The 21,979-nt window shown below is 38.8% G+C and overlaps 3 protein-coding genes and 1 long non-coding RNA gene across 4 annotated transcripts; 2 read left to right on the top strand and 2 right to left on the bottom strand.

Annotated features, from left to right (window-relative positions):
• Positions 1-1,396: 1,396 nt before the first annotated feature.
• Positions 1,397-5,694, bottom strand: gghl (gamma-glutamyl hydrolase like). Its single transcript, XM_086205354.1, has 9 exons — positions 5,484-5,694; positions 4,477-4,591; positions 4,066-4,116; positions 3,903-3,987; positions 3,408-3,546; positions 3,095-3,201; positions 2,748-2,841; positions 2,499-2,636; positions 1,397-1,712 (listed from the first exon to the last, which is right to left on the bottom strand). Exons 1-9 carry the CDS (start codon positions 5,593-5,595, stop codon positions 1,594-1,596), a joined length of 960 nt encoding a protein of 319 aa, XP_086061480.1. The 5' UTR covers positions 5,596-5,694; the 3' UTR covers positions 1,397-1,593.
• An 828-nt stretch (positions 5,695-6,522) lies between these two features.
• LOC147260081 (uncharacterized) lies at positions 6,523-8,348 on the top strand. The gene is made up of 3 exons (XR_015116271.1): positions 6,523-6,644; positions 8,007-8,095; positions 8,246-8,348. It is a non-coding gene; the product is annotated as an uncharacterized LOC147260081 (long non-coding RNA).
• On the bottom strand, positions 6,865-12,400 carry nmrk1 (nicotinamide riboside kinase 1). Its single transcript, XM_086205355.1, has 8 exons — positions 12,204-12,400; positions 9,844-9,934; positions 9,725-9,773; positions 8,941-9,106; positions 8,279-8,350; positions 7,964-8,070; positions 7,773-7,856; positions 6,865-7,673 (listed from the first exon to the last, which is right to left on the bottom strand). The coding sequence occupies exons 1-8, from the start codon at positions 12,230-12,232 to the stop codon at positions 7,663-7,665; spliced, it is 609 nt and encodes a 202-aa protein (XP_086061481.1). The 5' UTR covers positions 12,233-12,400; the 3' UTR covers positions 6,865-7,662.
• Positions 12,401-13,104: 704 nt separating this feature from the next.
• On the top strand, positions 13,105-21,268 carry ostf1 (osteoclast stimulating factor 1). Its single transcript, XM_086206474.1, has 10 exons — positions 13,105-13,262; positions 17,306-17,352; positions 17,707-17,757; positions 17,901-17,964; positions 18,052-18,105; positions 18,229-18,336; positions 18,552-18,601; positions 19,190-19,268; positions 19,451-19,549; positions 20,060-21,268. Exons 1-10 carry the CDS (start codon positions 13,229-13,231, stop codon positions 20,116-20,118), a joined length of 645 nt encoding a protein of 214 aa, XP_086062600.1. The 5' UTR covers positions 13,105-13,228; the 3' UTR covers positions 20,119-21,268.
• The last annotated feature ends 711 nt before the right edge of the window (positions 21,269-21,979 follow it).

Consider the following 21,979-nt stretch of genomic DNA (forward strand, 5'->3'; position numbering starts at 1 on the left):
GATGATGTCACATTCTTTTATGCAACAATCGCAAGAGTTGAGCAACTTTCACTTTAAAATCTGACGCTAGGAGATTGAGTTTAGTTGCCGTGGATGAAAGTTTTAACATTACAGAAGATATGACATTAGTTTCCTAAATAGTACCAAGTCCCTGATAGAACATCATCATCTCTCTCTCTCAAAAAAAATCAATCCATACATCCATCAACCGTTTAAACTTGTGGCAGAGTACGACACAACTCTGAATGATGGCGAAAGCTGGCTGAAAGGACTGAACTACAGTGGAGTCATCATGGAGGATGGATGCCGTGACATGAGCAGAGGAGAGTTCTGGCAATGCGCTGATGGTTGTTGGTGGTTGGTGGTTGGTGTAGGCGAAACTGTTCATTACTAGGAACTTGGCTAATGTAGTTACCATTCTGGTGAACAGAGGAGTGATGCATGAAGAGGTGATACACAAGGAAGAAGCTTAACTCAAAGACTTCCTACAAGAAGGGAAAGGAAGGAAATACTGTAATAACGTATTTGTGGTGTTTATCTTCAGTTTTCTGTTGCTGCATCACCAAGTGAGTTTAGAAAGGTTCTCAACGTGTGAGCTGGGGCTCCTGACAGTGTCAGGGGAGGCTCAGTGAAATGAAATCATAGAACAGCCTAGATATATGTGATCTGGTGAAGGATGTGGCAGCCACTTTGGAGGATTTTTACTATATTCTGTGCTTTCAAAAATCAGAAACTAATAAATGACTCACGACAGATGGTTTTTGTTTACTCTGAAGTTAAAAGACGAAATATTGGACCAGCTTGGCTAAACAGTTTACTGTCTATGCCACAGAACCTATGATATAAAGGACGGGTAACCTTTGTCTGCCGGCCTATAATCTGAAAACCCCTGGTTCTGGTTTAGAAAACAAATATCTTTGGTTAGGTTTTGGAAAATCTAATGGTTTGTGTTAAAACAGAACCTTTCAAAACATGAACCACATATTACAAGGGCTTTCTGGCTACCGCTCTGTCAAAAAGAATTTCTGGCAGAAAGCCTTGCAGGCAAACTTCTCCCTTGTGCAGAGTTGAAGCGGGTAGATACACTGTTGAGGCTGATTAGGGGAATCAGCTGCAGCTGCGCCGGTGGACTAATGAGAGAGCGATCCAGGAGCCACGCCCAGATGACATACATACAAACACAGATACAGTCGTATGGTATACTGAGGACAAACGCGCAAGAGGAAGAGGGGGGAAAAAGAGGGAAAACAAGAGGGAGAGGCACACCCACTACCACGACATCCAGATGTTACAACCTCTTTAACCTCTTTAAACACAATAAATGAGATCATAGAGCACTTAAAGGTACTCTTCAGCACACAAACAGTAATGACAACTTGAATTCGGACAATAAATGAAGACAGAATGTAATTTAATGAAAAAATAAAATCCCGTTTGAGCAATTTATACGTCACTTAACTCAGTGGAAAAGGGTGCTGGTACATGACTCCTCAGTGTCATAACAATGCGCTCAGGCTTAGCTGTCGTGAACACTCAGCGGCTCAAGTGCGGATGCAAACAGAGATGACACATTAGGTCAGAAACCGGAAAATCTCAGAAGAAATAGAGCTGCTCATATCCTGTGAAATTTCCAGCAAAGACAGGCATGTAGTTGTAAATCAGGGACGCGGCCTCTTCCTCCGGATTGTCAAAGCGATGTAAACTTCTCCTTCCTAAACACAGCAAAGCAGAAATGAGATGCTTGCGGAGAATCCCCTGATTTAGTAATTACATGATAGAGGTGATATTTGGATTGGATTTTTTTCATGTATTGTTTAAAAAAAACACTAATGAATCATGGTAATCTCAGTGATATAAACTGAAGCAGCCAGTGCATATTTGATCCGCCTATTACAACCAGACTGAAACCTCACTGGACTCATTGTGCTTTTAATTTGAAAGCCTTCAAATATTGTCTGTCTATCACAGATATCTTTTTTTTTCATTTACAAACCCTTCTTGTACAATACAGCCACTGAATCATTAAAAAATACTCAAATTAATCTTAAATGTTTTAACGCAACAGTGCGAATGTTACCTTTCGGTGTTGTGGACAGTTCGTATTGTTTGATAAGCTGCACCCCTGAAATAATTTTTCTCCTATTTCATTACGATTATTAAAGATATAAAAGTTTATCACCTTTAATACCTCTGCCGTGATTGGGATGTGTGTGTGCTTGTCTATCTGTCTGATTACACAAAAACTACCAGGTTGATTTGAATGAAACCTGATGGAGCGAGAGGTGCAATGGGCCAGGAAAGAACCCATTAAATTCTAGGTAGATTGTGGTATGGGGCAGGCCGAGATAGGGATTATGTGTTAGAACGTGTTAGGAAACCTTTTTTTTTTTTTTTTTTTATTCTGGCATATTTACAACAGTAACATCTAATCTGTTGATTATATTCATATAAAAGTTTATTTAATACTGAGCTATTAGCATGCTTGTTTAACTACGTACCTTCATTGACAAAAAACTCAGCAAGGAGAGATGACAACTTAACCGCTTGAGGGGAGTGAGGAAAGTTCAGCTTAATGTTCCACTGAAAACGATTCACCTCTGGGTGCCACTGTACGCCATAGAAGGGATACTTTTTGCCTGCAGTACAGAAGGAAGTAAGATTAATGAACACTTGTGTATATGGTTGTGCGTTACTGAGAAATGATTAAAACAGGAATTCCTAAGTGATAACAGTTTAAAATGCGTAACCTTCCATAGTTGAGACAAAGTTGGCTCCGTTTTCAGCAATGTTTGTCGAAAGAACGGTGAAAAAACTCTGCAGCTTCTCATTTTCCTGCCAGGTCTAGAGGAATATTTGTCTTGTTAATCACACACGGATGACGTCAAACCATCACAGGGAAAGTCATGCTGAATGCATGCTCTACAAGCAGGCTGTTCATGTATACATCAGAATATTCTGTTCTTGTCACGTCATCACGAGGCAGACGTATGAAGTTTCTCTGTGTTCAAACAACTCCAAATCCTGCTTCTGATTGTATATGTTAACACAAAATGATTTAGAAAAGGAGAAGAAGAGGAATTTACAGTTGCTGTACCTTCATTGTAACACCATAGTTGTGAAAATTGCCAGTCAAAGGTTCTTGGGTTAAAACCTTCATAAAATCCCTTGGGAAACTATCAAACATCCTGCTAGTGTAGGCCTCTGCAGGAGAAAAAGGGAAACAAAGTTAAATCAGAGACAAAATTAAAATGCAGATATGATTTGTGTAGTGACACCAGAGTGGGTCGGATGTTCAGGCTCGAATGTGTCTCTACTGACACCAAGTGGTACCACTCAGTACGTAAAGATTGTGGGAACCTTTCAAACTGTAAGGATATTTCAACAGATATAATGCAGTAAATAATAACCCTCGGTCAGGTTCAGGGGCAGTTTTATATTCTCAGCGGTGGTGTTGGACAGAAGGTTTTCACCAGCCACCAGCACTGTCAGGAGCTGCATTCCCATGCAGGTACCCCAGATGGGGAAGAAGTCTCCAGCATCGTTGGCCTGAGATACACATAGAGTCCAAAGAAAAGAAAAGAAAAGAATGAATACATAAATGAAATAACATGCTGATAAATGCACCAAACATAATTAAAAATTTAAATGTAGACATCAATTAATTGAATAAATAAAGTTTGATGGGGAACTTGAATGCACTGTCCTGTATTTCATCTCTTTTATCAGCTGCTGCTTGGCAAAACTGCAATATGTTATTTTAATAACGCTTTTGCAAATGAACACTTCCAAAGCATTACCATAATACAGAACTTTAAGAGAAAAAGAGGACATTACTGGTAGATAGCGTTGTTTTTTGAGGCAGAGTTTGCTTCATTTACTTCATAATTTCCTGCTGTACTAACCATCAGAGCGAGCCTGTAAAAGGTCCTGGCCACCTTGGCGAAGTCGGATGTTTCTAAATCTACAGCTCCACCGATGAGAAGCAGGCTAAACAGACACCACAAGGTTAGAACAAAGACTGAGGAGAAAAATAAGGAATGTGTTTATTATTATTATTGTAGTTACCCGTTTATCTTCCTGAAGATGTTTTCATACTCAGCTGTAGTAAGAGTCAGTCTGTTGGGAAGGAAACCAATATTATGTTTTTCTTTAAAAGCGGCATCCTTGAATAACTTGATTTCTCATTGAGCTGAACTTCAGGTTTAGTCAGTGATGGCCTAGTTTTTAAAAAAAATTTCAGCAAAACTCTTGTTGCCATATTGTTATTGGCCATACACAAATATATTTACAATATAGCAGTCTGAGAAGATATTCACCTTAAATGTCATTTACAGATGGCAGTAACTTTTATGTGTCAGTGTCTCATAAAGTTAAATCAAGGTATGATTGATGGTGTAATGAGGGGCGGGAAGAAAGTAGTTCAACAAAAAAGAATTCCCACATCAGTGGATCCCTAAATTAGTCGCCTCAACTCACTTGATGGGCATCACTCTGCTGCCTCCAGACTCAATGTATTTCACATAGGAGGCTGGTATGAAGGTGTTTCCGTAGGGTTTCAAGTCATCATCCGAAACCATCTGAGTCAAAATACCTGTGGGACACAAACAGGCACAATGCAAAACTGACACCCATCCATTTTCTATCACGCTTATCTGTTAAGGGTCGCAGGGGGCTGGAGCCTATCGCAGCTGACATTGGGTGAGAGGTGGGCCTCACCCTGAATGGGTCACCAGTCTGTCGCAGGGCCATCAGTGTCTTGCTCAAGGATACAGACATAGTCACTGGGGGAAGAGAGGATCGAACCAGCGACCCTTCGGTTATGAGACGACTACTCTCCCTCTGAGGTGTGCCGTCCCTGCTTAAGTGACACTTCAGCTCTTAACCCAACATCACAGCAGACCGCCAGAGGCACCACAGGAGGTTAGGAAAACTACACTTGGTTGGTTATGCTATGGCACCTCAAAACTGTACCCACCCATATGACAGATTTACATACAAACTCCATCTTGACAACATAATTAAAAACAACATTCATGTCTGTTGGGTGTGTGTTGTATGTGACATTATCATGGATGATGCCCCTACACCTGCAAGTCTGTATGTGGTTTTACTGTGATTGCTGTGAATATCTTTTCCTCTTTTCTTCTTGTGCGCGATCAACGAGACTTTTTCATACCGGAGCTCTGATTCACATTATTTGTTTTCGGTTTGTATCCTTGTTTATTTAATTATGTGTATCAAGCTGAAAATGAATATGAAAAGAAAAAGGGGTAGCACTAGATTTTCTTCTTCATACCACACCTTTTCCAACACGGAGGCATTGTTATACAATGAATTTTAGGGTGGCTATTTTAAACTGGAAAGGACCAGCTGAAAATTAACCATACAGGTTACAAGCTGCACCATTCACTGGGAACTGTCCATGACACAATACTCTAAAACAATAAACATTTTTAGGAAATTGTCCACCCTTTTCTACTTACCAATCACAGGTCTGTCATTTACAGCCTCCTGAAAGAGTTCAGCCGGCATTGCCTTGCTGCAGTAGAAGCAGCAGCAGAGAAAAAAGAAGTATGTAAATTTACCAAATTCCATGTTTGCTACAATACCTGTTTACTTGTATTATTTCTGCCAATGAGCATTGCTTCATGAGAGAATCTGCAGCAGGGGTATATATGTGTTGCATGAGAAGAGGATATATAGTCAGTACAAGGAAGTTAGGAATACCCAGACAATTGGCCACACCTCTACTGAACATGCCGGTCAGGCAAGCTGACTGCTGAGGTAAACATAAAAATTCTGCTGACAGCACAAACATTTTGGTAAAATTTTCAAATGTCAGGGTACATGGGTCAGAGTTAAGTTTTGCAATCACATAAATCCCGTTATTAACGACAATCTAAGGTGCAAAAAACGCACACATATCAGTGCGAAACTCAAAGCAGCTGTCAGGTTTTTAAGGTCGGGCGAATATTAAAGAGGTATGCATACACTCTGATCTGAGTCAAAGTCCCAGGGAGAGTGGATGAGTGTTTTATTACGTACTCATCAACAATCTTTAGAGATTTTCTCCTTGCAAAGTGAAATCTTTTCATGCTTTCTCCATTAACAGTATCTGCTTTAATCCTTTTATTCCAGTGTCTTTGGGATGAAAATCTCTCAGACATTTAGGCTGCTTAATTAGAGAAAGGAGGGAGAATTAAAACAAGATAATAAATGATGTGGTAAAAGGGTTTATTAAAGAATTAATTAACTGCTTTTAGAATTCAACCAAAGCTAAAAGTCTCCCGGTACTATCAAGCTTGGCTTCCTTAAACCATCCATCCACTTCCTTCAGTTTAGTCCTATTAAGGGTCACGGGGGGGCCGGAGTCTATCCCAGCAGCTACGGGCGTGAGGCGGGGTTCACCCTGGACAGGTCACCAGTCTGTCCCAGGGCCAACACAGACAGACAACCATTCACACTCACAGTCACACCTACGGTCAATTTAGAGTATCAATCAGCCTCGTCCCCTCTTGATGTCTTTGGACTGTGGGAGGAAGCTGGAGTACCAGAGAGAACCCACACAGGAACAGGGAGAACGTGGAGACTCCACACAGAAAGATTCCGTGCTGGAGCCGGGACTCGAACCTTCTTGCTGTGAGGTAACAGTGCTAAACACTGCAACACCGTGCAGCCCAGCTTCCTTAATGTAAGAGTAAAGTTAAATTTTATATATATATATATAAAGAGAGAGAGAGAGAGATATCATGTATGTTATATTTCATGATATGACAAAGTTCATGTTGGTAAATGGAAGTAAGCACAGTTTGAGATTAGAGGATGTAGAGTGTTAAGAAGTCACAACTACAGGTTTTTGCAGAACTTTTTATTTGTTTCTGAAACTGTAACTCATCCCCATATTTCCAACATAGATCATCATTAAATGCTCTGAAAAAAAAAAGAAATCCGCAAACAAAAACGTTACATGGTTAGAAACTATAAGAATTTGTTCAACACAAGTACAAGTGTTAATGTAATCTTACCTTGAACCCTAATTCATGATTTGCTGTCAGAGAATGAGAGATTATTGTTTTTGTGCACAGTAATGAATTTTATCCCACCATCAGATGGAGACAAACCCCCGTCAGTGATGCTCAGGCTTATCTCCTATCAGCTGCACGTGAACAGCTTCTCAAAACAAATAAAAACCTAAAAATATGGTTCCTTCTACATCGATCATTCTGAGACGATGCACATTTGATTCACTCTCTTTGGTATTCTGAGTTAAATCACGAGTTAATGTGTATATCAAGTAATAAAACCAGTCAGACATACAAAAATATTAATTTAAAATAATGTTAAGAGAGATAAAACATGTAATGTTATGTCAGTTTAAGTTCTGTATCAAGCATCAACCTCACAGCAGCTTTATATAATTGGCGATTACCAGCTTCAGTAATCTCTATCAAAGACATCCAACTCATTGAGGGCTGCCAGAGCCCTTTTTTTAATCTCATTGAAATATTAAATGTTAGAAATGTTAAATATTAAAAATGTTAAGAAGACCAAAACATTGTTCCCATCACATAAAAGAGGCATCAAGCTTGGTCCTGTCAGTCGTACATGAGTTCAGGCGACTAAGGGGAGCAGCAGCAGATTTTCAGAAGATACTTGACCTGTTCAGTCTTTTTCTGCAATTAAAAAAACAAACACAAACTCTAATTACTAGTTTTTTCTATTGACATTTATCAACCAGTGTTATGGTTTGACAAGGACACTTCGCAATTCACCTCTGAGCCTTTTTATTTCTTGACTAACATCCTTATACACAGTGGCCAGCAGCTCTTCTTTTGACTTCTGTCCATCCAGAAAAACTAGAAAAAAAACAACACAAATTTTTGTTATCACACATTTTTCCACGGATCTCATGAACATAATGATCGCAAGGCTCCTTCTATGAAATTCACGCATGGACACTCACTAATTCCCGACACTGTGCTCTCCATCTCTTGGCGGTTTTTCAGGTACATGGGCCAAACGTGTCCCTCGAAGTATCCCGGAGGATCAGGGGGCGTGTAAACCCTCAAACTGAAGATTAAAGGGAAGCAGGAAGGTAAACAGATGAGGAAGCAAGCTTCATCTCTTCCGTTTTTGTTTGCAGCAGATCAAACATGAAAATATATATCATGTAAAAAAAAAAGAATGCCATGAACAAAAAAAAAACCAACAATTTCCTTCTCTCTCTTTTTTTTTTTGCGTGTAGAATCCAGACAAAAGTACTTGAACAGATTCTCGCCTTCGTCTCTTCTTGCAGACGTCGTAGGGAATTTCCATGAAGTATCTTAGGTCAAAAAGCTCATTCAAAGGTCTGTACAAACAAACAAAAGGTCAATTACAGTATTTTTACCTTTCACATCACGTTTCAATTTTCATTTCGCTAAACAGGTTTTGGGATAAATATAGCCCTCATGAAGAATCAGTGCAAATACTTCTTTGCTTTACAAATGAAGTGTTAATTTAAGGTGAATTTCTTATAATTGTCAAATTCACAACTGGAATGTCAAAAATGGAGGATTGTGTATATCTATGTCTTCGTGCACTATCTGAATTCAGATGTGTATTCATTCATTTTAAGGTTTGTTCTTATGAATAAGAATTTCCTGTGAATTATACTGTGATATAACGAGCTACTGTGAGTTCAGCTGATTTCTCAATTCAATTAAAAAATACCTTAACGTCATCATGGAAACAGCATGTTGAATTACACACATTTTTTCATAACTGTTGACCTGCTGCACACTGAGTCATTAGGTTACTTTAATGAAATTAATTAAAGAGGCAGGAGCACGCCAACTGCAGTCAATTCTTTCAAGGAAATGATTGAAATATAAGAAGAGAATTTTTGTTTCATGTTTTCCATGATGAACAGAAACACAAACTGGAGCTCCCTTTGCGTACCTGTAGTTTAAAATCAGGAATCCTTCCACGATCAGCACAAACACCTCGTCATCGACTGAAATCGCGCTCTCTGGCGTCTGACATCGTCCCCTCATGAAGGACCCAGGATCGCTGTGCCACGAGTTCACCTCGGTCATCATCGTGTCCATGTGGAGAGCAGCAAGCACTGATCAGAGAACAGTCGCATTCTCCTATTAATCCACCCACCAGGCTGTGCCTTCATCCAGCCTTCATCACCTGCTAGTACAGCTCTATGTCCTGATTTAACATGATCGCATTTTAAATTTGATGATTAAAAATGATCTTGTCTGTAGTATTTTGCTGTTTTGTGGAGCCAATCATTACACAATAAATACATGTACCCTGTAAAAATACTTGGTAACCCTCCCAAATATTGCGAATTAAATGCACCTAAACTACGACTACGTCACTGCCAAAATGTAAGTACATCAGTTTTAACATTTGATCATTTTAATCATTAATAAATAACAATAAATTCATCTATAATATATAATAAAAAGCCTCTTTAAGGATTATAATCATAATTTAAAATGATCCAAAACTGAAGCCCATGCTGCAAAGATCATTACCACTACTCGATATCTGTGCTCAAGGTCTCCAGAGCCTTTAACCTTCCGCCTCATTCGACGCAGTGTAACTGTTTTTTATGAAATAACACAGCTTTTCACTCCAGACCGAATCAACTGCACTGTGTAAATCCTGATAAAAACCCTTTCATGCCAGTTGAAAAAAAAGAGTAAAAAAAGAAAAGAGGTGTCCTTACGGTCATACTGCTTAAAGCCGCTGCTGTCCACTGGTATCACTGAGTCATCCTGGAGAAAAGACGCTGTGAACACACATGAGGTTTTCCAGTAAAGGCTGAGATGATGCTTTCCTGTTTACCTTAAAAAATGAATCCTGTGCAATAATGCAGCTGTTGGGTATCCGCTCATGTAGACTCTGAGAAAGAGTGGATTTACCTCCATTGGTAATCCTGGAGGGAAAACAGTACCACATTGAGAAACATGGTACACGTCTATACCTACCAGCCTCAAATAATAAGGCGCATACAATTAAATAAATTAAAAAAAAAAAAAAACTAATTTCAACAAAATTTGTTTACCAGAAAGCATCTTAACAGCAAAACCTCCCGCTCTGCTGGCTATTTGGGTGATCACGAGGTGACAGCCAGTGGATAGTGAGCTTATCATAAACCGCTAGCATGGGTCTATCCAAAGATGACATCAGCCTGCAATCAGCTCTAATGCTAACATGGTATACAGAATATTATGTGATTGATCTGACAAAATCTGTGAAAAAAATAAATATGATAGAAACAGTGTAAAAGCTGGACTCGCTTGCATCGTCCCATCTTATTATACTAGGTTTTTTTCTGGAAAGCTCTTAGGAACTGCTAACAAGTCTCAAACTAGTGATTTAAAATACATAAAGTAAGTAATGTCAGTGTAGAGCTGTAACAAAACTACAAAATGTAAGCCCCTTTTTGGAGCCAAATGATATGATAAACCTGACCATGAACACTTTGTCGCTGTAGATACAGCTGTGTTTCATTTCTCAATTCATATTCCATACATATTTATGTTCAAATTAGTAGCATTCATCTCGCAGCAAAACGAACAGGATGATGCAAGCCCAACTGCCATGTAGGCCACTAGTCTAACTCTTTATTCTCAATGATCAAATACATATCAACACATACATTGATATCAATCTGGAATCTGTCAAATATCGATATTGCTACAGGTCCCAAACTACCAGTGTCAGTCAGCTAAACTCACAGCTCGGTGTGATCACAGGACCTTTCTAAGCAGAATGTCCACCACACCCAATCACACCTCGTAGTGACATTTGATGTGGTTTAAGACGAGACCTTTAACTTCTTGTAACACAGGAAACCTGTTAGGAAATACCCATTGTACTCAACTCCTGGGCAGCCAAGGTTCATCGCAGCTGAGACTGAAGTCTATACGCTGTTCATGTGCATCACTATCTGCTCTGTGCTTGAATACGTGGTCACCTGCAGTGAACTTTTGACTTTTACTTCATTTCAAACTGAAATAATTCTTATTTAGCTTGCTTTTTTTTTTAAAGTGAAGATAGTTAGAAAATATGGACAGTATTCTAAAATGTGGCATAATGACAAGAAAACACACTGCCACATTATCGTTCATTTATATTTCCCATCGTTTTAATCTCAATCTTCGTCTCAAATTGATGTTGAAAAAAACTACCAATACAAGAAAATATCTTCATATCATTACACTACAGTCAAATATTGATATTATTAAAACAACTTGAACAAACTGTTTTGCCGCTATCTGATTTACCAGTGTGTGTTTGTGACGTAGAGAAGATATGACTGTTCACTGGGTTGTTGTTGTTGTTTTGTTTCAGCTCAGTTCTTAATTCTGTGAATCTGACACCACAAAGCAGCCACTAAACACATAATTCCTGATTTCCAAATTTATAATTTGTGGTGGGATTGTTGTAATATGAACCAGTTGAAAGATCCTGAATGTATAATATCCTGTCATACTTTACTAGTCTTAAAAGGCCTTTTTATGTCACGTAAGTGTCAAACTTTACAAGATTCACTAAACAAATTATGTGATAAATACTGAATTAAGAAAACTATACTTCATTTCAGCACTGATATGAAGTACTTATATAGAGATACATTTACTATGCAGCCAGTTGTGCATCAGATATTTTATTTTGAAAAAAAAAAAACTTCGACTGCCATGAATGAAAAAAAAAATCCAGGAATAGACGTTATGTATTTTGAACTAACTTTTCTCTTATCATCATAACAGCTGCATACAATAAAGTTGAGAATTGACATTTCCATATCTGATTTTCCACAATCTACATGTTGCACGGACACTGGCTCTGCAGTGTAAATAACCCTTATCGGTCAGCAGCACGTTAGTCACATGCTTCCCTGATCTGATAGTGCCCCCGTTGCTCCCTCTGAATGTGCGATGTATCCTTTAAACAATAAATATTCCATCTTTCCGTTTATGTGACCTGCTAACCTCGTCATCACTTTACATTCCTAATTCACACCTCTGTCACTGGCCTGCCTTGGTATGACAATCGAAAAAAAGAAGAAGCCTGTCAACAGCCACCTTGAGTAATACACTCTTAAGTTATTTAATGAGTGAAAATGTGTCTTGGGTCTGGATGACACAAGAAAGATGTTATGAATGGAGGTCAGTCATGATGCTGACAGGCCTACTTACCCGCCAACTCCCACAACTAGTTTCTTCATCTCCGCTAGGGACTGCTCACCGGAGAGTTACTGATGTATCAAACAGGCGAGTAACACATTGATAAATAGCTTGTATACAAACTTAGCGGCACTAAAACTTGCTAAGTGAAGAACGCGATCTGCTGCTGTTGCAGAAACACTTCTGGACCAGCTCACACATGCTTTTCCGCTGTTACTTTCTCGTGATTGGCTGTTTGACTTCTGACGTAATTCAAGAGCTACCGAGACAAAATAAACTGGTTTTGAAGACAATTCAACAAATTATCAAATTATAAGTGAAATATGTTGCAATATTTGCGACAGGGATCATTTCAAGATAAAAAAATAGAAATAAATAAGTTTAAAATGAAAGAGAGCAAATAAAACGCTTCTTTTTTTAGAATTAATATAATATTACATAGAGAAGATACTAGTTTTACAGACATATTATATATATATATGTATATATAAAATTAAACATTCATAGTTCAAAGCAAAGTGGGTGCTGAAGTAACCTTGCAATTTGATAAATTACAAAAATAAAGTAAAATGAAAATGAAATTAGTCAAGTAGGTGATTTAGTATAACTAAGAAATAGGCATTTTTGTCATTCAAGTACAAAGTTTATTAAATAGATTATACTGTGCAAAGTCCAGGATTTAAATGTTCAAGAGTCACAAAACATCTTTAATGTACAGCTAAAAACGTACATGAAATGGTAGGCTCAAAAGAAAAGAAAACGAATCCAAAACCGAGTGCATAAAATAAGCTAAAATACCGACAAACCCACAAGAAAGAGAGAACCGCTTTAACAGGATGGAAACGTCATTCTATAGAGTTCAATAGAACAGATGAGAAGTCAGCGCATGCGCAATGTAACTTTTCCGCGTAGCCTTTTATGCTGCTACTGAACTTCCTCATTGGTCGTAATATCTAGGTGCCCTACGGTTCCGCGACGTTTCTGGTTGAAATAACACACAGCCTGTTTTGTTCAATTTATTTATTTTTTACCCGCAGATGTCCGCACCTCCTCCCAAGCCGGCCAAACCAGGTAAGATAAACATTACCAATCTTTTACCTATAAATTTCGCCAAAACTTGTCAGGACAACACACCTTGTTTGCGATGTAAGCTTCATTGGCGGGGGTGAAGGGGCGGGGGAGTCCTGTGAAATCAGCATAATTCTAAAATATTCTGTGAGACTTCGGTAATCACTCAGCGTGGTAACACTGTAAATTATCACCGAGTTTCATGGAAATTTAAGTGCCTTAACTGCTGAATGTTATCAGCACTCTGGAGCAGGCCCTTCTGACTTCCCTATTTCCATCACTCATGCGAAGAGAGTGGTGTGGTCCGATTGGGTCGCAAGTTTGGAGGCTTTGATGAATCTGCATGGACAGTGACATCATCTCCCTTCCTGCAAGCGCTTGCTTTACTGCTATTTTTTTTCGGGAGATGAGGAAGTCTTTATATACCAAGAGAGGTCAAAAAAGGGGGGTAATTAAATACACCTTTTTAGAATTTTTTTTTTTAAACGTGTAACTAGTGATTTACCTGTTTTGTTGATCTCAGGTTCAGATTTCAGATTATGAAACAATGAAACTCTTAGCTCCAAACACACACACACACACACACACTCACACACTCACACAAAACAAAAAAAAAGAAACAAACAATAACATCTCACCCTCCACCCCAGATAAAACAAACACTGTGAAAGTAGGAACTGGAACTAAGGAAACACGGTCTACAATAATGAGGAAATGCTGGAGACAGGGAATAAAAGAAAGAATGTGACTAAATAGGATACTAAAAAAAAGTCTACATTTTTCTTAAGTGAAAGAGTGAATGTTAAAAGGAGAATCAGAATCACTTTTAATCGGCCAAGTTCGAAAAATAAAAAAAACAAACAAACAAAAAAACAAGGAATTTGTAACTGGGTTGGCATTGCTCACTGTACAGGGGAAGGAATAAGTTAGGTAAAAAAAAAAGGGAAATATAGAAAGATCTTATAAGAAGGATAAAATAAATGATATAGGAAGAAGGCAAGTGAAGTGAAGGCAAGGAAGGGTAAGGTAACATTCATTAGAGTACTAGTAAAAAGGAGACGATGTATCAAATTATGAAACTGGAAATAAAAGAGAAGAGAATTTGTACTTGGTGCCAGTGTATTGAAATATCACTAGGTGAAGTATCAAGATATATTGCAGTATTGCTATTTTGTCCTACCCTTAATGAACAGCCACCACCTCTAAAAACGTATTACTTTTATATTTGCTATTAGGCTCTGAAGTTGGAAAAAGGGATGTGTCAATATCATTCATGAGTCTGTGTGCTGCTACCTCACCTGAGTCAGGAGAACTTCATTTGTATTTTCTCTGCAAAGTTAATCTCCTTTCTTGGTACCATTATGTGTACTTCTACTATCCAGCAATTCACTTGATGAATCTTAAATTACCACAATAGAAACCATGCTGAGGAGGAACGCAGGACATCAGAGATCCCAGATGTTGCTGGTTGGATCCAGAGCATCTTAGATCATTTTGTGCTCCACGTTGTTGTTGTTTGTTACCACTCTTCATCCCGAGTCCTTCTGCATGATGGATGTTTTTAGTCTCAACATTTCTTAGAAAAAAAACATCCTTAACCTTTTATTTAGCTGATGGTTGAAGATCCTTTTGGCATTATTCAAATGCTGTGGTATAATTTGTATTCAGTACTCCATAGTAACACACATTCTGGATGTTTTTCAGATTTAACAGGACCAGGCTTGTGAGGTTATTTTTTTATTGCTTTGCTCTTCTTCTCCTCTCCAAAATCACTGTAAGAAGAACATGTTCTAGAGATTTACAGGCTAATACTAGAGAGCAGCGTGTTATTTTCTTTCATTTAAAATAACACTTGGTATCCCCATGTGTCTTTTCATGGCTCAAATGTTATTCTTGTTTCCATTTTGGAACAGGAATGAGGATTTAAAGAGCTACCAAGATCAGACTCACATTTTTGGGGGCAAGACTCAAGCTGTTCAAATAGCAGTCAGGCATCACAGCTGATCACAAGCAAATAAAATATCCTGACTATGATAAGCTTCCAGACATTGGAATTGATTTTCCTCTTTTTTTTTTTTTTTTTTTGGAATGATATGTGCCTCAGGCGTTAAAATGCAGAGAAAACACCAGACTTGTCAGCACAGGTTTTCGTGTGTTTTAAGCGACGTGACTGGGCCTGCAGAGTAGACCTGTGTGTTGAACAGAGCTGGGTTTGTGTAGGAACCCTGCCCCTGTCATTCTGAAACACTGAGACAGTGTCTGAGCTAAATAGAAACCCAGAGTAATGGCTGAGCGCATGGGAGTAGCGGCAAACGGTCCCTTTTCACGGAGGCCATGTTAGCATGTCATTGCAGAGTAAACACTGGTGAAATCAATGTCATTAAATAGGGCTGCGTTCAATTTAGGTGTGCCAGGTCTGTGGAGATGTGTATTTTTGCTCGCTGAATGACTGTGGCACTAAATACAGTTGGACCTTAAATGATGTAATGTGATGTAGTGTGTGCGTGCTGCATTCAGGGGCTTCTCGGCTGGTCCCATTTCCCAACATGAGTAGTTGTGTGTCCCATGTAAGTCATAAACCGGAACGGTGTATTGTATTATATTGCTTCGAGATTATTATTGTTGTTGTTGTTGTTATTGTTGATGTTGTTGTTAAAATGTTGAGTTGAGCAGTTTCCAGTACAACAAAGAAAACAGATCAGGAGAAGCAGGGCATGGTGATCATCATAAACTTAGTTTATAATTTTATAATTGTGATGAGATCATCGACTCTTATTGAGGAGCCTAATACAACAAACTGTGTTTGGGAGTAGATTCGATTAGAGGGGCCTGTATTAATGCCATTAAAGAGGTTGGGTAGACTAAAAAATAAAGGAAACGATATGGTTGTACTGGGCTGAAGCACATTGATGCTAGTGATATCAAAATAGAAATATCATGCGCTAGACTTCGTCTTGACTTCTATATCAAAAGACTATTAGTGAGCTCCAACTGGCTCTCCAGTGAGAAGCCAACAATAGGTGGGTGGGCCTCATCTCTGGAGGATTATTACATCGTTCTTTTCCAGATGAATTCAGATCGAGGGATTATTCATAAAACAGGATTAAAGCCATTTTTTGCGAGCAGTAATTATTGGTTTGTACTAGCGTCCCTGCTAACGTTACGCTATGTTCTCTGCTTCCTGCATTTCGCAACAGTCCGTCTTCAGTCTGGCTTTCAGGCTGGAGCCAACAGCTTGATTTGATATTCTGATGTGGTAGACAACAATGTGACTTTGGAGGGGGAAACTTCCTCCATATTGTTTCTGTGTCCTTCTATATTTTTACCTGCTCGAAGTCTGGCTGGTGATGACCCTTATGAAGTTCAGGTTAACATCAATACTGTGAATATTTAAAGCATGTTCTTCATTCATCAAATATAGAGTTCAGCAGAATTACATCACTGAGTGATTCTTTCAACAAACCCGATGACACAAATGATGCAAGTTAGATGTATCAGTGCATAAGCAGCTCATTCCTCTGCTGTCTAAACAAGGTGGGTGTGTAGTAAACTCATTGCACTTAGCTAGTTTTGTGTCACCCCTTGAGATGTAGCTGTAAGAAACATTGAGAATAAATTAATGTAAAAAAAAATGTTGCCGTATTTTTAAGCTGCTTTGTGAATCTCAGTGAACTGGTTCAGCTGTCAGCTCAAGCAAGCAACCACTCTGGTTGCATTCTAGCCGTGCAGCTGCCGCCAGGCTCCATAGCGATCAGTCCCAGCCCCAGAGAACGGCTTCAGCAGGGATGCACCAACAAGGATCCGCTCAGTTTTTTCCCCCTCTGTGCTTAAATTAGCTCTGCTACAGCCAAAAACACCACAAACATAAGCAAACACGTTTTAAAATTCCAGCTCGTAGCATCTTGCACTCTGTTTATAGCTTAGTTTACCACACGCAGGCTTTCTGGAGTGAAACTTGTTCCACTGAGCGTTGAAGCTTCTCTGCGTGGTTTTCCTTCCATTCTTTTGTCACGTTTCTTTTAACCTGCATGTCTTTCACTTTTTAGGCCAAGTCAAGGTGTTCAGGGCATTGTTCACCTTTGACCCAAGAACGGTAAGAGCTCTTTGTTACTCCTGCCAAAGACATTTTTAAGTTTGTTGGTTGAATGGGGAAAAAAAACTATAAATAAAACCTACCAGGATTATTTTCATGAAATTTGCTGTTGCAAAGGCCAAGCGAAAAACTGTCGCATTTGGTCAGATCAGGCATACTTTGTTCACTTTGTCATTCCGTAATCAAAAATACACAATTTACCATCAATCATGACAAAGCAGCAAATCCGGTTTGGTTTTTTTTTTTTATGACAAAAATGCAAATGTAGCTTCCGATCTGCTCAGGTCAGAATACATTAAATCCACTGTGATTCATCGGCCCAGTGTAACATTATCTTGCTTTTTTATTTGACAGCCAGACGAGCTGTACTTTGAAGAAGGAGACATCTTGTACATCTCAGACACAGTAAGAGCGAATGTCTTCCTCTACCTGTTCTCATGACCTATGCTGCACTCCGCATTTTGTATCTCCCTTTTTGGAGTAATATTCTTAATTTTCTCGCTTGATTCTAGGTTGTGAATTATATTATTTTATTGTTGTTTCCTTAGAGTGACTCTAATTGGTGGAAAGGAACGTGTAGGGGGCGGTCAGGACTAATTCCAAGTAACTATGGTCAGTAGAAAAGTCTGAAAGGCAAACTTTGAATTTTTCTATATTAATTTGGGGATTTTAACACTTCTACACATATTTCTGTCCTAGTGGCAGAGCGGGGAGAATCTATTGACAATCCAATGCATGAAGCAGCAAAAAGAGGTGCAACAACAATTGCTACATCTGATATTATCCTCCATTTCTGTTGTTTTATGCCATTTCACATGATTTGTAACCTTTGGCATAGTTTAGTGTGTCTATACACATATATGTTTATTTAACCAGGGAACCTGAGTTGGCTGAGGGAGTGTGTGGAGAACAAGGTGGGAATTAACGGGTTGGATAAAGCTGGAAACACTGCCCTCTACTGGGGGTGTCATGGAGGACATAAAGGTAATAAACAACATTATATATGAAATTTATGAATGATTTGAGCTCATAACATGGCAGTTTATCATATCTGTTAACCTAGCAGCAGTAGCCTATCAGGAAGTGCTTGGAGGAACTTTGCGCATGAAAGTTCTGTCTTATGATTGTTACACGATAATTTGCTATTAAAGGTTAATTTAATTGTCCCTCAGAGTTCTCTCTTCCTTTTCTTTTGCCAGATGTGGTGGAGCTGTTGCTAAGCCAGCCAAACATTGAGTTTAACCAGCAGGTGAGAGCACTTTCACAAAAACAGCCATGTGTAGAGCTACAGGACACAATGCTGGATGTTCCATTAAATCCCTCACATTGGTTCTGTCCTTCAGCTGACAAGTTTTATGAGTTGTGTACAAAAAATGAAAAGAGAATTTTACATCGGGATTTTCTTTTACTCAGTGTGTAGGCTGCTATCTAACCCCTGTCAGTAGCAAAGTACCTTATTTTAGTGTTAGAGATGCATCGATCCCCCCCTTTTCATTTCCAAGGCCTTTTTTCAGTCCGAGGTCTTTTTTTTTTTAATATAATTACTTTTGTTTTGTTGGCTCTATGTTTATGGTTACATCATAAAGCTTCAGTAAACCGAACTGCACTTCGTAATTTAAGGTGTACTGATGCTCATACTGAACTTGTGTGATCCGTTGTGAACAATTGAAAATACAGACTCATCCATTCGAGACTGACGTCAGATCTTCTCGTGCAGCCATAAGTAACAGCGTGCTACTGAAGCTCTGCCCACTCAAACTGACTTATCAATCTTTCTGTGGTTGTAGATCATCAAAAACCTAAGGCTTTGCCGTGATGTAGATGTTTTGCCTTTCAGAACAAACTTGGGGACACGCCTCTGCATGCTGCTGCCTGGAAGGGTTACTCGGATATTGTTGAAATGTTGCTGAAAAAGAGTGAGTATCTCTGTTGGCTCTTCTATTTTTCAATTAAATTAGTGTGAAAATGAAGCAGGAAAAATGCCTTGTAGGAGAGGAAAAGAATATTACCAGCATATTGTCCACATTTTGTGTTTTCTTCTTGTGCATTTGTGTGTATTGTTGAGGTTCACAGCCCAATGTGTTTGTGTTTGTTTCAGGTGCAAGGACGGACATCAGGAACAACGAGCATAAGCTGGCTCTGGATATGGCCTTTAACCCCCAGTGTGCCTCGCTTCTTAAAAAGAAGCTGGGAAGCAGTAAGTTGAGACACCACAAGGGGGCAGCCTTGTGCTTAATACGATCACTTCCATACACTCATACTGCAAAAATTGAACAGATTCATGGTTCACAAACTTGTTATTACTAGTTTTCTAATCATTGGCATGCAATATTCCGCCACAAGATTACAAATCAGTTAATCAGGTTAAGCATCAAGTGCAGAGCCAAGTCCTTAACATAAAGTATATTTAACAAGGGACATTCTGATACAAAAAAAATAATGAAAAGGGAGTAAGATCTGTTAATTCATGCCATGATGTGACTACAAAGAGGTAGCACTAAAAAGGAAAGGTCCAGGGACCGAACCTTGTGGTACGCCACTGTTGATATTGAATTTTTCGGAGGAATATTCAAGCACCTGCTTTAAGTATTCTTGAATATTCAGTAGGCATTGAGAGTACATAAACCTACCCATGCATGGCACTTGAAACTGACATTTTGATGTTGAGAAGTTTTTCCATCATTAATTTCTCATTCCTATTGTTAAGGTATCACACGCGCACACAGCAACGCTGAAGAGTATTTGGATGATGAGGACTCGGACTGAGCTGGCCCTACAGAAACGTCATCAGCGTCTTCCATTGGGTTTTGGGATGGCATGGAGCTTGGAGTGTGTTGTTACAGACGTAAAATAGCTTTGCAGCTGTGGTTCTTACTGTAACTCCACTTTAGTTTCTGGCATTTGTGAAAACAGCTGTTCTCTGGGCCCAGCATCCAATCAGTGTGAATTTCAAACACATTTTACAGTTCACCTGCTTTGCCACGTGCATTTCCACATGTACAATATTTATCTTGTAGAGTCGGTTGCACACTGTGGGCTGACGGGCAGAGCAAGTGTTGTTGACCAAAGCTCTGAGAAACACATTCCACACATGCACAGATTATGTTTAACCCATTTACTCTGGTATTAAAGTGCCAGTGCAGATTAAAAGATTGATCTGGTTTTTGTCTAGTTAGGTTTTCAAGCTACATTTAAGTTAGAGAATGCAAACTCACCAAAAAGGGATTACAAAAACAATTTCTGTATCTCTTTGCCCTGTTTTTTGTCTGGCAACATATTTAACTGTAAACATTTCCCTTTTAATGGGATGTGCTGAGGGATGCAATGAGAGATTTAGTAATCTGCTTGGTGTCACTAACCTGCAAAGGTGTGCTTAATGACAGAAAAGTATCAGTAAAGTGCCTTGTAATCCTTCATACCATCATCCTAAAAACCACCATTCAACACCATGAGTGTTCAGATCTGTTATATTATAAATATTTAAACTGCCGTTGAACATCTTCCAAAATCTGTCCATCACAAGGGAGAAAAATTTAGAATATTCTTCAATCTTCCAAGTTTTTGATGGTTTGATTTCCATCCTGGGAGCAATTTCTTGGATTTAATGCTGCTTTCTTGCAAATTACTTGTTTAAAAAAAAAAAAGTGCCTTTAAATGCATGAACCAGTAATGTGTGTGAGCATGTCTTGTTGTCTGTGGGTAGGCATCTTTTTCATAAAATATGATTTTGTTCTAGCTTTTGATCTGCTCTCTCTTCAAATGCATTGATAAATTTTAACTTAAATGTTGCAATGTTTTTCAGAAGTTCTAAGATCATGCTGTGTATGGATTATAACGTGGGAGAACAGTTCACATTTGGTCTATTAAAAGGATGTTTGGACGCAATAGAAATACTTTTCAGGGTTTTCAATTTCCATTGGATTTTGTGTGTGTGTGTATATATGTATGTTGTGTGTGCAGACAAACTAAAGAAATACAATAATATGAGCTGGGATGTGTACATGTAAAATACAAAAACACAGAGGGAAAAAGTCAAAGATTTCCTTTATTACAAAGTCAGCATATTGACATTCCAAAGAAGGCAGAAAAAACTGATGTGTTGACAGAAATACAGCAAGACTTGCATGAAGTATTCAGGTACATGCTACATACCAGCTGAACCAGGGGGGAGGAAAAAAAGGAAAGGCTCTGGATTTTTTTTAAGATTATTTTTTTCCTTTCCCTCTCACAAACGTGAACAGGAATTTTCTTCAAACAAACCTACTTCTCCGTTTACATGAGTGCACAAGAGGTGCTGACTAAACCCTTTAGGTTGCTTTTAATAAGCGAATATTAAAAACGGACGTGGTTACATATTTTTGTCAGCGTCATTGGCGGGGAAGTGTTTCTTGTCTCTTTCCGTCATAGACTGACTATGAAGTCCATTCAATAGATAGAAAAGACAGACGGCGAGAGAGAGAGAGATGTGGAAGCCACTTCATAATAGTGAAATCTGTCCACAGCTAAGCCCGGTGTAGATCACCCAGCCTGAAGGCATCCTGCAGGAGCTAGAGGAGGGAGGGAGGTAGCATCCTGGGACTGGGAATTTCATATCAACACTGTGCAGCTGAATATTGTCTAAGCGTGA

The sequence above is a fragment of the Aulostomus chinensis genome, chromosome 6 (assembly GCF_037954235.1).
Source record: "Aulostomus chinensis isolate RoL2024-O1b breed Wild chromosome 6, RoL_Achi_v1.0, whole genome shotgun sequence".
Classification (NCBI taxonomy): domain Eukaryota; kingdom Metazoa; phylum Chordata; class Actinopteri; order Syngnathiformes; family Aulostomidae; genus Aulostomus; species Aulostomus chinensis.

What these genes read in the sequence shown, in the direction of transcription:
- gghl (XM_086205354.1), bottom strand. Translation starts at nt 5,595, where the DNA reads ATGGAATTTGGTAAATTTACATACTTCTTTTTTCTCTGCTGCTGCTTC. An exon ending in ATCTTCAGGAAGATAAACGG is followed by an intron (nt 3,988 to 4,065) that starts GTAACTACAATA and finishes GTGTCTGTTTAG; the next exon opens with CCTGCTTCTCATCGGTGGAG. An exon ending in CTTTGTCTCAACTATGGAAG is followed by an intron (nt 2,637 to 2,747) that starts GTTACGCATTTT and finishes TCTGTACTGCAG; the next exon opens with GCAAAAAGTATCCCTTCTAT.
- nmrk1 (XM_086205355.1), bottom strand. Translation starts at nt 12,232, where the DNA reads ATGAAGAAACTAGTTGTGGGAGTTGGCGG. An exon ending in TTCCTGATTTTAAACTACAG is followed by an intron (nt 8,351 to 8,940) that starts GTACGCAAAGGG and finishes TTGTTTGTACAG; the next exon opens with ACCTTTGAATGAGCTTTTTG. An exon ending in GAGCACAGTGTCGGGAATTA is followed by an intron (nt 7,857 to 7,963) that starts GTGAGTGTCCAT and finishes TTTTTTTTCTAG; the next exon opens with TTTTTCTGGATGGACAGAAG.
- ostf1 (XM_086206474.1), top strand. Translation starts at nt 13,229, where the DNA reads ATGTCCGCACCTCCTCCCAAGCCGGCCAAACCAG. An exon ending in ACATTGAGTTTAACCAGCAG is followed by an intron (nt 18,602 to 19,189) that starts GTGAGAGCACTT and finishes TTTGCCTTTCAG; the next exon opens with AACAAACTTGGGGACACGCC. An exon ending in TAAAAAGAAGCTGGGAAGCA is followed by an intron (nt 19,550 to 20,059) that starts GTAAGTTGAGAC and finishes CCTATTGTTAAG; the next exon opens with GTATCACACGCGCACACAGC.